The sequence below is a fragment of the Rana temporaria genome, chromosome 3 (assembly GCF_905171775.1).
Source record: "Rana temporaria chromosome 3, aRanTem1.1, whole genome shotgun sequence".
NCBI classification, from domain to species: domain Eukaryota; kingdom Metazoa; phylum Chordata; class Amphibia; order Anura; family Ranidae; genus Rana; species Rana temporaria.
The window spans coordinates 144968260-144982335 of NC_053491.1; the positions used below are offsets into that span (position 1 = coordinate 144968260).

A 14076-nucleotide genomic window follows, 5' to 3' on the forward strand; every position below is an offset into this window, starting at 1 on the left:
TTTTTAAAGTGACCCTAAACAATGTTACGCGCCAGAAATAATCTATACACATCCGCTACTTGATGGCCCTGTAATCTAGATTTTATAAAATGGTTTCTTACTGTGTTTTACGCCTGCTTGTAACATCCTCAGTGAGCTCCTGAACCTCTCCTTTTCCCATTTGTTTGGCACAAACAGTGCACTGCTCTATGCACACTACAAATCCCATAGTCCCTAGTCTATCTCAGGAGCGAGCATTAGAGGGTGGCTACTTCTTTCCTAGAAACCGTGGTAACATGAAGAATGAAATTAACTACCCTCAAAAACAAAAAAGGAATTTGGACATTTGAACTAGACTGAGAGCAGAAGGTACCTTTTTTGATTTAAGAATATATACTTAAATCTTTTTTTTTTAAACAGAATTTAGTGTCACTTTAATTTCTGATATGATGTTGCCATGACATGAATTAAGTACACCACCATTGCCATCTTCATTATTTATCTTTTTTCCCTTGGTGGGTCACTAACCCAGCATAGAACAGTGATTTTTGGGAATAAAAAAAGCAGACAGCGCTGAGATTCAGGCCTCAGGATGGGGTAGTCCCAATGACCAAAACTATGATTTAAAATTGGATAACTTTTGCTGCATGAACTGCATGCAAGGAGAATTGGCAAAACATTTTCATATTATAAAATTGCTCTTCACACAGTGGAATAGCAGCTGAACAATAGTATCCAGACACCAGACCAGATTAACTATTAAGCAAGCCAGATTTCCACAGGGAGTGGCCAAATTTCGATCTAGGTATGGGCGGGGAGGTTATACAGAAGTTGACTTGCTACTGGCTGGGTATCCTGACAGCAGGAAAGTCTTCCCGCTGTCAGAATAAAATGGCTCAGTGGGGAGGATTCCTCCATCCACCTTTTTGTTTAACTGGCGGTTTGAAAAAAAGATACATTCATCTATGGGCTGCCTTGGCATGGTTGCCAACTGCAAAATCATAATAATAAGGGGGCCCATTTGTAGTCTACAGTAGCACTTCTAAAGCAGAATCTGTTGCTGTAATATCAGCAAATTATTCATATATCAGTTTGATTTTATTGTTCTTCCTTTACAATCTTATGTTTAACTGGAGCTATTAATATACTCTTCTTGATAGTGTATTGAAATGTGCTACGGAATGTAATTCACAGCTTTGTCTTTGTAAGAAGATTTGAATTTGTTTTTTTTTTACATAATGCTTACCATTAAGTATAATGTATATGTTGAAGGTGGGAAGTTCATGCACCAATTTTACCTTTATAACTTTCATTGTTTGTCTGGTCTGTCCTGCATTGGTTTGGCTGCCTATTCTGTACTTCTGCTTTTGAAGGCTACAGCTGCTTCAGGAAAGCAACCAAGAAGAAAGAAGGTTGGAATACTCCCCTTTATCTCTGATATTTGTTTTTAGTTGGATCTTCACCTGTTTTACAACAAAAAATAACTTTTTTTTTTTTTTTTATTAACACAGTATAATGAAATCCAGCATCATTTTATGCATTTAAGTGTTTAATAATTGCCAGCATAAACATTTGTCTTAGACCTTTACCAGTTTAATAATCTAATTTTGGAAGAGAAAGTGATAATACTGAAGCTTCAGAAAGCTTTAAAGTGGACTGGTCGTTAAGAAATACACTTACTGTGACTTGGGCAAGTTTCTATATTGCCAAATCACAATATTTTAAATAAAAATAGGACACGAGTAGAAATTGTTGCTCTTGAGAACCCAGCCAAGGCAGCTTAGGTCACATGGTCTCTTGCTACCAATCATTATCCGTCACAAGCTTTGCTAACTGGCTCAGAAAGGCTGCTCAGTTCTACATAAATAATTACAAGCTGTACTTGAACAATGTAATTTTGAATTCATTTTCACACATTGAAAAGATTATTTTCAACTGAATTGTTTTCACATGTATGCTTAAGACACTCTTAGACCCCTTTCACACTGGGTCGTTTTTAAGGCGCTATTGTGCTAAAACTAGTGCCTGCAAACCGACCCTAAACAGCCGCTGCTGTGTCTCCAGTGTGGAAGCTCCTAGGGCTTTCACACTGGAGCGGTGCGCTAGCAGGACTGTAAAAAAAGTCCCGGTAGCTGCATCTTTGGAGCGGTGTGTAATACTGCTGCTCCTGCCCATTGAAATCAATGGGACACTGGGGCTATGCGCTTTGCGGTGGTTTTTAACCCTTTCTCGGCCACTAGTGGGGGGTAAAACTGCCCCTCTAGTGGCCAAATAGCGTTGCAAAATTGGCGGTAAAAATAGCAGTGCTTTACTGCCAACGCTGCCCCAGTGGGAAAAGGGGCCTTAAGGGACTAGTTTCACTTTCAAGGAAACCTACATGCAAACCAGCTTCTCGAAACACACGCTGTATGAATAGCTTTTTTTTTTTTTTTTTTTTGCGTATGTCTGTGTATTGTACTTTACACAGTTTGTATAGAAAACAAATCCCCAAAAAGTTTGATTCTATATCCGGATGTAAAGCATGTCTTAGCGAGCATCTTATTTTTCTGTGCTTCACGCTAAAGACTACTCATTGCCATAGTGCAGTGCAGAGGTTCACGTTTTTTACGTAAATACCCAAAACTGATGCCCTCATACCTACAGTAGGGGCCTACAAGCTGGTGAAAGGAAGTCAAAAAGTACTGAGCAATAAAACTCTCTAAAGGCCCATACACATGATCAGATTTTCCGACAACAATGGTCCGACGGATGTGTTTTATCAGACATTCCGACCGTCTGTATGCTTCATCAGACAATTGTCGGAATTTCTGACAACAAATGTTCGCTGTGCATGATCTCAAATCTTCCAACAATAAATGTGTTACGTCGGAACGTCTGATCGGGTGTATACAAATTCGTTGGGCTAAAATCCAAAGTACAAACACACATGCTCCGAACCAATGCTAACCATAAGACAACATTAGCAGAAGTTGCCCTAAGGGTGGCGCTAAAGAGCACAAAAACCACATAGTACATCTATTACGTCACTACGTTCATGTTTGTTGGCTGAAAATGTTCTGCCGTGTTTTTTTATGCATACCAAGTTCACGGAAAAATCCTCGGAAACACTTGGGTGTTTTGAATCCGTGCAGTTTATAATCACAGCAAGTCCGGGACTTAAAATAGAATAGAAATCCAAGTAAAGATAACAGAAGTCCACCGTGGAAACGTCTGCTTACTTTTTTTTCTTGTCTTTGATAAGTTTTTATTAGGATAAGACAAGAATTCCATAAAATCAATGTTCATTGGTTACTGTTCTGCCTGTTGTGCAGATGCAGGTTTTCTATAACTTTTGCAAAATTTGAAATGCTTCCAGTAGGGATATCGGTTGCATCAGACGTCTGCTCATACTGTATATAATGCTACAGAATAGGCAATTCATACCATTTGCACTGTTTGTCTCACTACCCTCACAGACAGTGTCAGATTTTTTGTTTTAGAAATGTGGACAGGCATGGGGTGGCATTTTAATTTTATAGTATGTTCAATCACAACCAAATGATCTTTAAAGTGGGGCGCCCACCACCACTGCTCACAACACTCACCTGAAGGTAAAAAAAAAAAAAAAAAAATTACAGAATTCATATCAGAAGCAATTCTTCAGGCATCTAGCCTACTTTCAACACTCTGGCATTGCGTACAAGGGTTTCCTTGAGTTGGCTATACACAGTGCTACGCAAATGCAGGGCATCTCCCTTCACTAGTGTAGACTTACCTATACACTATCTCTTCAGTAGGTTAATAGGCGCAGAAATGTGCCTAGCAATATTTGTAAGTGTACCTAGAGACTTGTGGATCTACCACCTACCTAAAGACCAGCTACCAAATAGAGTTACTGTTTCTACTTGCAGTGAATATGTGGGATCCTTTGTACTTTTTTTAGCCCTATTCAGTTCAAATAAGCTTGTCATTTGGGCAGGGAATTTCTTAGAGATTCAGGATTCCCATGTTCACATTTACTGTTAAAAAGACGTAGAAAAACAAAAATTTGTCAAATTTTTTCTTCATTCCGCTGTTAACCTTCGCAAAATGTTAAATGCATAATTTTACTGTGCAAAATGTCTTGCTGGCAAACATAAGCGCGTATTAATTAAAATAGAATGACTGGTAGTAGTTTAAAAGCAGAATTAACTGAACAATACACTTAAAATTCATAAAAGAGCTGGATTTACTACACCTTATTTGGGATATTCTGTGCATTGCTAAGTGGGGCCAGCAGCAATGGCCAGGGGTCACTTATGCACAAAATACCTCCCTATTCTTGATGAGCACAATCTTATTTATTTTTTCTGATGTAATATGCGTTGGGTGCAGATATTGGATGGTGATATTCATTAATACAAGAGGGTTTATTTATTTAGCATTAGATGTGGTTTTTATCAAACTTTCAGGGAAAATTACTCAATTACTGACGTTTTAAAACACATGCACTGTGAAAGCTTCACCTGTGGTAAATGTTGGGTGAATGTCAGACTGCTTTATAAATATACCCCAGTATATCTAGACAAAAATATGAGGTCAAGCAGAGATATGTTTTATATTGAATTACATTTACTGTGAGTGGCACTTTTTATGATCATTCCACCATCTCCCTAATCTACAACAGTCCCCACCTTCTGTTCCCTTAAACTAAAGCTTTATATGTATGTATGAATGACAAATATAAGTGCATGCCACACATTCCTGCCAAGTGCATGAAAATTTAGCTGAGCTGAATGGCTGCAATGTCTGTACTTAAGCTACAGTAGTATTGGCTTCTTTTTTTCTTGATCCCCATTGCCATTCCAATGTAGGTTATAAGGCTGGTGTTGCACGTGAGTGTTTTTCAACTAAAAATGTCAGTGCTGTTGATCAGACAGACACTACAAGGAGTGCAACATTATAGCACCTTCTCAGTATGTAACAGAACTAAATCAAAAGTCCAAATGACAAATGTTGGCCCCCCAGGGCCTTTTGCATAATATGCAAGTGTACACATGTTTGCTCTTTATGGCCCACTTGTCTTTCTAACTGATCTCCTCCAGTGCTGAATTTTGCACTTCCATGTCCAGCTCTTCCAAGATTAGCCAATTCACACACATGCCAGTTACTTTTTCCCAGCAAAGAATCATGCTGAGACTGTACACCAGGCTGGTCCTGCATGGTTCAGTGTAAACTTACAGAAAAAAAGCGCAGGCAGGTATACACATCTATAACAGAAGTTACCTGCACACATTCCCTTCTGCCATAAAAAGTATTGGCAGGGAAGGTTTTTTATAACAAACCAATTTTGATTCCAATTTAAAGTACTGCTTTAATTGTGCTGCACCACTCCCATGCATTTTAGTGGCCGCGATAATGCCTGCGTTTGCTAGATGAGTAGGGTTGCCGTTAGGATTTGATAGCAACCACAGAGGGCAGCACATTTCTGTGCAGCATGAAAAAACTTGCACTGCAAATGATGTGAACCAGGCATTGCTTTAGTTCATTATCACAACCTATCCCCTTTTGGCAGCAATCTGGTGATGCTCAGTCCCCTTGGAAGTCAGAAATCCAGCCTTCTTTATTCTGTGAGGAGCCCTCTGTTCCTCTCGTATCCTGTTCATAAGACCAGTGGCCACTGTAAAGTGAGTGGTGGGGTGATCACCAAACCACTTGCTGCAGGGGGTGGACACGATGATTTTAAACTTCTGGTCTGATCCGCCCACTATACATCAATAAATGATCCAGAGTTGCAAACATACAGCCTGTGTATGACCACCCCAAAAATCCTGCTGTAGTGAACTCTAACCTATCGTACAACTCATTCACACTTGTGTGCCCTTGTTGTAGCCCAGCACTAGGTACAATGTATGGGGTGTGCTCATTTTTACTTGCACTCCAATATGCATGCACACAACTTATTATTTGAAGTGCAATTTTTGCTCCATGGATGCACATTGAGGGCTTATAGATAATTAACAGGCCTGTTCAATGCATTACATATGTGAGTAATGTATGCACATACAGTAAATGGGAAAGGGCCCTAATGACATGTTTTGATACATAGCTTAATTGCACAGTTTCACCAAAATATCTGCTCCTTATGCATTATTGACAGTATATTTATGCAATCTGCACTAAGCCAATCTGTTTCTTTGCCATCCTCATAAATCCTTAATCTAACGCTTTTATTTGACTTGCTTCTTTCTAGGAAACGGCTTTTACAGTATATTTACTTGGAGCTCTGTTTTTCTTTCTCCGTAGTCCTGTCCAATTTGTTCCATGGTTCCATCTTTTACCATTGTTATGAAGTGTCTAGTGACATAGAAACATGCAATTAAAAAATTTAAGATACCGAGCAGTAGAAGAACATGTTTCTTGTCAAAGTGATGCTTCATCAATTATATTTCTGTTTTAGAGAGATTGGATCTTTCTTGGTTGGACATTTTGCTGTAATGATATAAAGAGGCTTGTTCCCACTTACGCAAACTACAATGCTTTCAGATATCTGATTGTAGTCCTCTCTGAAAACTGGATTCATTCATTTGATGGGCATTCTCTTTGTAGTCATGGTCCTGCACCTTGCAAATTTTACAGCCATGTTTCTAATATGGCATGTATTTTTAGATAAGGGAATAAGGTTAGATAGGGCGAATGCCTTTCTTTTGGTATATAGCTCTTGAGATTGTTTTTTATAACTATATATATATTTAAGCATTTTTATTCATATTTATTTTACTTATGCATGGTTTTTTTTTTAACACAGTTTATATCTAGGAGATTAGTAATGTCAAAAGCCATAAATCTATGCCTAGGATGTTCTACCAAAAGCTAACTTTTTCAGTTATTTCTCCCTACTATGTCTGGTTAAATGCGTATTTACTGAATAAAAATGTAATACTTTTAATCAAAAGTTACTTTACTAAACTGCCTCAAATAATCATGGGAAATAATTGGCTTTTATGTAGATTTGCAAATGGTTTGTAGCTATCAAATCAATAGTATTTTCAAAGTCAAAAGTGTTGCTTAAATTGTGACAGATGTTTTTCATACATGAAAAAGTCACCTAAAATTGCAAGTGGAAATTGGCTGTATAGTGCTAAGGCTACATGACTGTAAACTATATTTCCAGTTTGGTTTTGTTGTCTTGGTTACAGTATTTAACTTGGCATTTTCTGTTTTTTGTACTTTCTAGTACTGTCAAAGATGAATATGGGGATGGTGAAAAGTCAGAAGAGAGAGGTTCTACAGAAAAAGAAACTAATGAAATGGATAATGTAAGTATGGGAGAGGTTTGTCTCTACTGCATAGTAGTGTGTTGTTGTTGTTGTAGTTTTGTACATATGTCATTATATGTTCCGTTCAGGACCAATGATTCTTGGTGCCTATGTACAGTGGGTGACTGCGATATTGTGTCAATCTCGCTCCCTTTCTCAGCAAGATTGACCACCTACGAGCCCCACTGCGGGAGCCAGCGCCGAGCCGGCTCGCTGCGATGGGGAAAAAGCCGTCATAGAAGCAACGGGGATCCGACTTGGATTCCCACCAATTCTAGCCGCGGCGTTTAGTATGAATCATGAGGGGGAACTCCACTCCAAATTTTAAATAAAAAACCGGCATGGGTTCCCCCCCCCAGGGGCATACCAGGCCCTTAGGTCTGGTATGGGTTGTAAAGAGAACCCCCCTACGCCGAAAAACCGGCATGGGGGTCCCCCTACAATCAATACCAGACCCGTATCAAAAGCACGCTGGCCGGTCAGGAAAGGAGTGGGGACGAGCGAGCGCCCCCCCTCCTGAGCCATACCAGGCCCCCCCACCCCAGAGCACCCTGTCCCCATGTTGATAAGGACAGGGCCTCTTCCCGACAACCCTGGCCGTTGGTTGTCGGGGTCTGTGGGCAGGGGGCTTATCGGAATCTGGAAGCCCCCTTTAATAAGGGGGCCCCCAGATACCAGCCCCCCACCCCAGGTGAATGAATATGGGGTACATTGTACCCCTACCCATTCACCTTGAGGCAATGTTTAAATGTAAATAAACACACGACACAGGGTTTTAAAATTTATTAGTCAGCTCCGGGGGTACTGGAGCATGATGGGACTGTGACATCATAAGGGGCCAATATAAATCAGTGCGAGCCGCGCACCCGGCATTACAGCGGGAAGAAGCATTGCATCAACATCGGAAGAAGGCAGAAAGACGGCAAAGAAGAGCGGGCTGCGCCGCCACTAGTAATTGAGCTAACAAGAATATAGCGGCGGCCAGCCTTGAAGGCGGCAACGGAGAGCGAGCGGGAGAAGAAGCGGGGAGCGCGGAGAAGATGGGAGAAGACCCCCCCCCCGGATAGTGGTGAAGACCCCCCCCCCCTCCCCGGAGAGTGGAGAAGACCCCCCCTCCCCGGAGAGTGGAGAAGACCCCCCCTCCCCGGAGAGTGGAGAAGACCCCCCCTCCCCGGAGAGTGGAGAAGACCCCCCCTCCCCGGAGAGGGGAGAAGACCCCCCCTCCCCGGAGAGTGGAGAAGACCCCCCCTCCCCGGAGAGTGGAGAAGACCCCCCCTCCCCGGAGAGTGGAGAAGACCCCCCCTCCCCGGAGAGTGGAGAAGACCCCCCTGCCCCAGAGCACCCAACCCCCCCATGTTGATGGCATGCTTCCTGGTACGGCTCGGGTGGGGGGGGGCGCTCGCTCGTCCCCACTCATTTCCTGACCGGCCGGGCGGCGTGCTTTGGATACGGGTCTGGTATGGATTGTAGGGGGACCCCCACACCAGTTTTTCGGCGTAGGGGGGGGGGGGTTCTCCTTATAACCCATACCAGACAGAAGGGCCTGGTATGCCCCTGGGGGGGAACCCATGCCGATTTGTTTATTTAAAATCTGGCGTGGAGTTCCCCCTCATGATTCATACCAAACGCCGCGGCTAGAATTGGCGGGAATCCAAGTCGGATCCCCGTCACTTCTATGACGCGCTCGCTGGAATATGCTTTTTCTATTCCAGCGAGTGCGAGATGTCTGCACCCTGTCGCCGAGAATCAGCGCGATGCGGTCGTGCTGGAAACACATTCTCGGCTACACGTACAGTACACTAGGTACAGTTGACTGCTTTTTTACGCATTGAAAAAACGTAAGTGACTGCAATGACACACAGAAAACAATAGTTTTTTATGTGTCATGTTCAAGCCAGAATTCAGGTTATTCTGTTTTTTAGAGCAGTGCTATATTATGCACCACTTTTCTTGCTCCTGCATGTCACTGCCCAGAAATGCACTGCACTGCTCTTCTGTGCAGAGATATTAAAGTGGTTGTAGAGGCTGAAAGTTTTTTTTTTTTTTTTTTTTACTTTGTATGCATTCGATGTATGAAGGTAAAAAAAAACTGTGCGCTGCTCCCCCCATTGGCTACCACTGCTGTCAATCAGTCAGTGAGCCAATAAGGAGGGGGTGGGACCAAACCATGGCTCTGTGTCTTATGGATGCAATAAGCAGGGCTGGGGAGCCAACACGCACCAGTGCCCCATAGAAAGTTGCTTACAACTGGGCACACTGGGTGGAGCCAGGAGCGCCACCAGGAAACATGAGAAGGAGCAGTGCTGCTCTGTGCAAAACCATTGCAAAGAGCAGTCAAGTATGATGTGTTTTTTTTTCTTTTTTTTTTTTAAAGCTGAACCTTTAATACCACTTTAAATAGGAACTGCATTCAAACTTGCAAATTCCATAAAAATACAGCATTATGCAGTTCAAACATTGTAACACCGTATTAGGAATTATCATTTTAATGCTTACGGTTTGGATATCAAACTGCTTGGTTTTAATACCCCATGTTTCTTGTGTGAGTGGCCATGTTTTACTGTGGGCAATTGAAGCCCTGGCCACAGATATTCTGAAATACTGTGTGTTGCCCTGCCTCACTGGCCCGTGAAATCTCGCGTATACACAGCAAAATGCCTCGGGTCACGCATGGGCTCTAAACCTGAGCACTTCTGGTCCGATCATTCTCTGCATGAATCTCTGCAGTCTCCTTATATCTCCACCCTCATTTGCGCCCTGCAGCCCTCCTAAGCTCTCCTGTGACGTCCCCTCATCCCTCCTCCACTGTCCCAGCACCCCCCCTGCTAGCAAACTCTGATAAAACTAAGGGGGGGGGGATGGAAACCAATAGCCAGATTCGTCGTACTTTGGAGCAATGCACACTTTGATATAAAAAAATGTCAATCACGTCGGGTCACCAAACATTAACATAAAACACGCCCCCCATCCTCATTTGAATTGGGCGTGCCTACGCCGGCCCCATTTACGCTACGCCGCCATAAGTTAGGAGGCAAGTGCTTTGGGAATACAGTACTTGCCTCTCTGACTTAAGGCGGCGTAGCGTAAATACGATACGCTACGCCGCCTTAAAGATGCGCGCCCCTACCTGAATCTGGCTATAAGTGTTTGAGTCCCTCTAGCTTAGAAAAGCAGTTCTGATCGTACAGGATTAGGGATCAGGATTAAAAGTAATTTATAGGCATACCCCTTGAAATTTTCCATATTTTGTCATGTCACAACCAAAAATTTATTTTATTGGGATTTTATGTGATAGACCAACACAAAGTGACCCATAATTGTGAAGTGGAAGGAAAATGATAAAATGTTTTCAATTTTTTTTTTACAGATAAATATCTGAAAAGTGTGGCATGCTTTTGTATTTAGCCCCCTAAGTCAATACCTTGTAGAACCACCTTTCTTTTTTTGGTATGCCTCTACCATCTTTGCACATCTAGAGTGAAATGTGTGCCAATTCTTCTTTGCAAAATAGCTCAAGCGCTGCCGGATTGTATGAAGAGCATCTGTGAACAGCAATTTTCAAGTCTTGCCACTCAATTGGATTTAGGTCTGGACTTTGACTGGGCCATTCTAATACATGAATAGACTTTGATCTATTCTAAGCCATTCCATTGTAGCTCTGGCTGTATGTTTAGGGTCGTTGGAAGGTGAACCTTTTCCCCAGTCAAGTCTTTTGCAGACTCTACCAGGTTTTCTTAAGATTGCCCTATATTTGGTTCCATTCATCTCCCCCCACAACATGATGCTGCCACCACCATGCTTCACCGTGGGGGATAGTGTTTAGGGTTAAATGTGCAGTGTTTGTTTTCTGCCACACGTAGCATTTTGCTTTTAGGCCAAAAAGTTTAATTTTGGTCTCAACTGACCAGAGCACCTTCTTCCATATGTTTGCTTTGTCCCCCACGTGACTTCTCGCAAGCGGAACTTCTTATGGCTTTCTTTCAACAATGGCTTTTTTTCTTGCCACTCCTTCCATAAAGGCCAGATTTGTGGAGTGCACGATTAATAGTTGTCCTGTTGACAGATACCATGGGCCTCTTGCTACTTCCCTGATTAATGCTCTCCTTGCCTGGCCTGTCGGTTTTCGGTGGACGGGCATGTATTGGTAGGCTTGCAGTTGTGCCATCTCCTTTATCTCTGTGAGATGTTCGAAGCTTGGAATATTTTTTATAACCTAACCCTGCTGTAAACTTCTCCACAACTTTATCCCTGGCCGGTCTGGTGTGTTCCTTGGCCTCCATGATGCTGTTTGTTCACTAAGGTTCTCTAAACAAACCTCTGAGGGCTTCAAAGAACAGCTCCATTTACTAATTAGGTGACTTCTGAAGGTAATTAGTTACTCTAGGTTTTAGTTAAGGGCATCCGAGTAAAGGGTGCTGAATATAAATGCACGCCACACTTTTCATATGTTTATTTGTAAAAAATATTATACTTTTTCAAGGCACTGTAATACATACACATAAAAAAAATATATGCAGATCAGCTGTACCTGAACCTGCACTGCCAGGTGAACAATATGTTTAGTAGTACACTGTAGAAGGAATTCAGCAGGGCGGGATTCAAAGGCGACTCCCCCCGTCCACTGATATGCATGTAACTGTTCCCCTGATCGAGCTCACACTGCAGCTTTTTTGGAGGGTTTTAAGACTGACAATTACTCTTAAATCTTTTTTAGAAAGAAGGTAGTGATCATGAAGAAGAGGATGATGATGAAGAAGAAGATGAAGATGAGGAAGATGCTGTGGAGAGCTCGGATGAATCTGATTCAGAACTCGATGAAAAAGGTGTTGTTTTTTGTACTTTGCTGTTGTAGAAATGTAAAGGATTTAGGGTCCGTGTACACTAGGCTTAAAAAAAAAAAAAACGCCAGTTCTCTATATAGAGTGTTTGTTTTTGTAGAGGCGTTTAGGCGTGTTTTTAGCATTTTGTTTTTTTTCTGCCTCTAATCGCTTTGTTTAAAATATGCATCTAAATGTTCTAATGTGCATTGACACACAAGATAACATTGTGCTGCTTCTACAGGCAAAATGCAAAACACCTATAAAAGCACTTTTTAAGCCCAATGTGCATGGACCCTATAGAAGTTTACAATGGCTACAATGTACTATTTGGTTGGCTTCAGTCTGGCTAAACTGACATTTCTTCTGTAAGGAAATAGAAAAAGGCATAACAAGTACTAAGATATATCTAGTTTCAAATAGTTTCTGACAAACTTTTTTTACTTTCGGTTTTTAATATATATGTTATCAATTTTATTTTAAGAAAACTATCAAGAAGATTTGGCCAACATTACCTGTGAGATTGCAATCAAACAGAAGCTTATCGACGAGCTAGAGAACAGTCAAAGAAGGCTGCATACCCTTAAGCAGCAGTACGAGGAAAAGTTGATGAACCTGCAGCATAAAATTCGAGACACACAGCTTGAAAGGGATCGTGTACTTCAAAACATGGGTAATAATAAACACATACTTTAAAGGGTAGCATCTAAATCATCATATCGTGTCAGAATGTCATCAGGAAAAATCTGAAATTGAATGCCACCTCCAGTATAAATTTAGCTTTATGTTATGGGTAGTACCATGCATACGGTTTTAAAAAAAAAAAACTGTTCGTGTGTTAAAACATGTTCTACATTACTTATTGTTAGAGGTACGCCGAATGGAAATTTTGGTGCCAAAATGAAAATGCAGGATGCACTTGGCTGAAAAACGAAAATTACAGTGTGTGTGTGTGTGTGTGTATGTGTGTATATATATATATATATATATATATATATATATATATATATATGTATGTATGTATGTGTGTGTGTGTGTGTGTGTGTGTGTGTGTGTGTGTGTGTGTGTGTATATATAGAATAGTATTTGACTTTTTAATTATAATCATGAATTCAAACTAATATGAATTTATTGTCATCCATTATTGGCACCTTTAACGCAAGAAACGTTCAAGAAAAGGGCATTCTTTTAAATTCTATGTATGGTCCATTGCGCTTCCATTGTGGTGTTAAAAATCCTGTTTGCTGCATTTTTGGTCAGTTAAAAACAAAAACACCAAAACCGCACCTCCCTGTTGAAATGCATTGAAAAAGCACCAAGAACTCATCAATAACACACAGTGTTACATTTTTGATGCAGTTTGAGTCACATGACCCATGAAAAACACACCATAAGCATGGCCAGATCGCAGCAAAAGCGTTTTCAGTGCCATTATCGGCACCTTGTGCTCATCCTTTTTTCTTTTTTCGACAGACAATCAATGGGAAAAAATAACACCATTTTCGGCCAATACGTTTCATCCGCCAAAATTTTGGTGCATCTCTAATTGTCATAAGGACATTCATAGACATTTGAAGATTGTTGTCTGTTCTTAATAGCAATAGATACTTCAGCTGATCAATTCCAGGAAAATTATAGCTCTGCCTGGATGTATTTTTTCAAATAAGTGCTGTTTCCTGAAATGTAGCTGTAGTGGTCATCTCTCTTCCCTCTTTTCTCTATTGACATTAACATGCATACATACTATGGCAATACCAGTGTACACGCTAATTAAACAGTTTGTTTAAAAAGAAAAAAAAATATGCTCACCAGTTACTGTATGTGATTGGCGTAACCTTATGTGATCATTTAGAGTTAATATACTCTAGGTACATGCAATGTCCACATAAGCAGTTATAGTCTGTTTACTGTTATTGGAAAGTTCCTTCTTGTCAAGGAATATACGACTTTTTATTACTCTGAGGGAAACAAATCGTCCATCTGCATACCCTCGATAAATAAAT

At 41.1% G+C, this 14076-nt stretch overlaps 1 protein-coding gene across 6 annotated transcripts in view; it reads left to right on the forward strand.

The window, feature by feature from the left end:
* The window catches only part of KIF21A (kinesin family member 21A), a 235803-nt gene that overhangs the window by 109952 nt on the left and 111775 nt on the right, over positions 1-14076 (forward strand). For 4 of the 6 annotated variants that reach the window (XM_040343616.1, XM_040343619.1, XM_040343622.1 and 1 more), the window contains exons 12-15: positions 1353-1391; positions 7175-7256; positions 11971-12079; positions 12558-12746. In XM_040343616.1, the coding sequence (XP_040199550.1) occupies positions 1353-1391; positions 7175-7256; positions 11971-12079; positions 12558-12746 (419 nt within the window). The remainder of the gene's footprint in view (positions 1-1352; positions 1392-7174; positions 7257-11970; positions 12080-12557; positions 12747-14076) is intronic. The other 2 variants (XM_040343618.1, XM_040343621.1) reach the window with 1 other exon arrangement.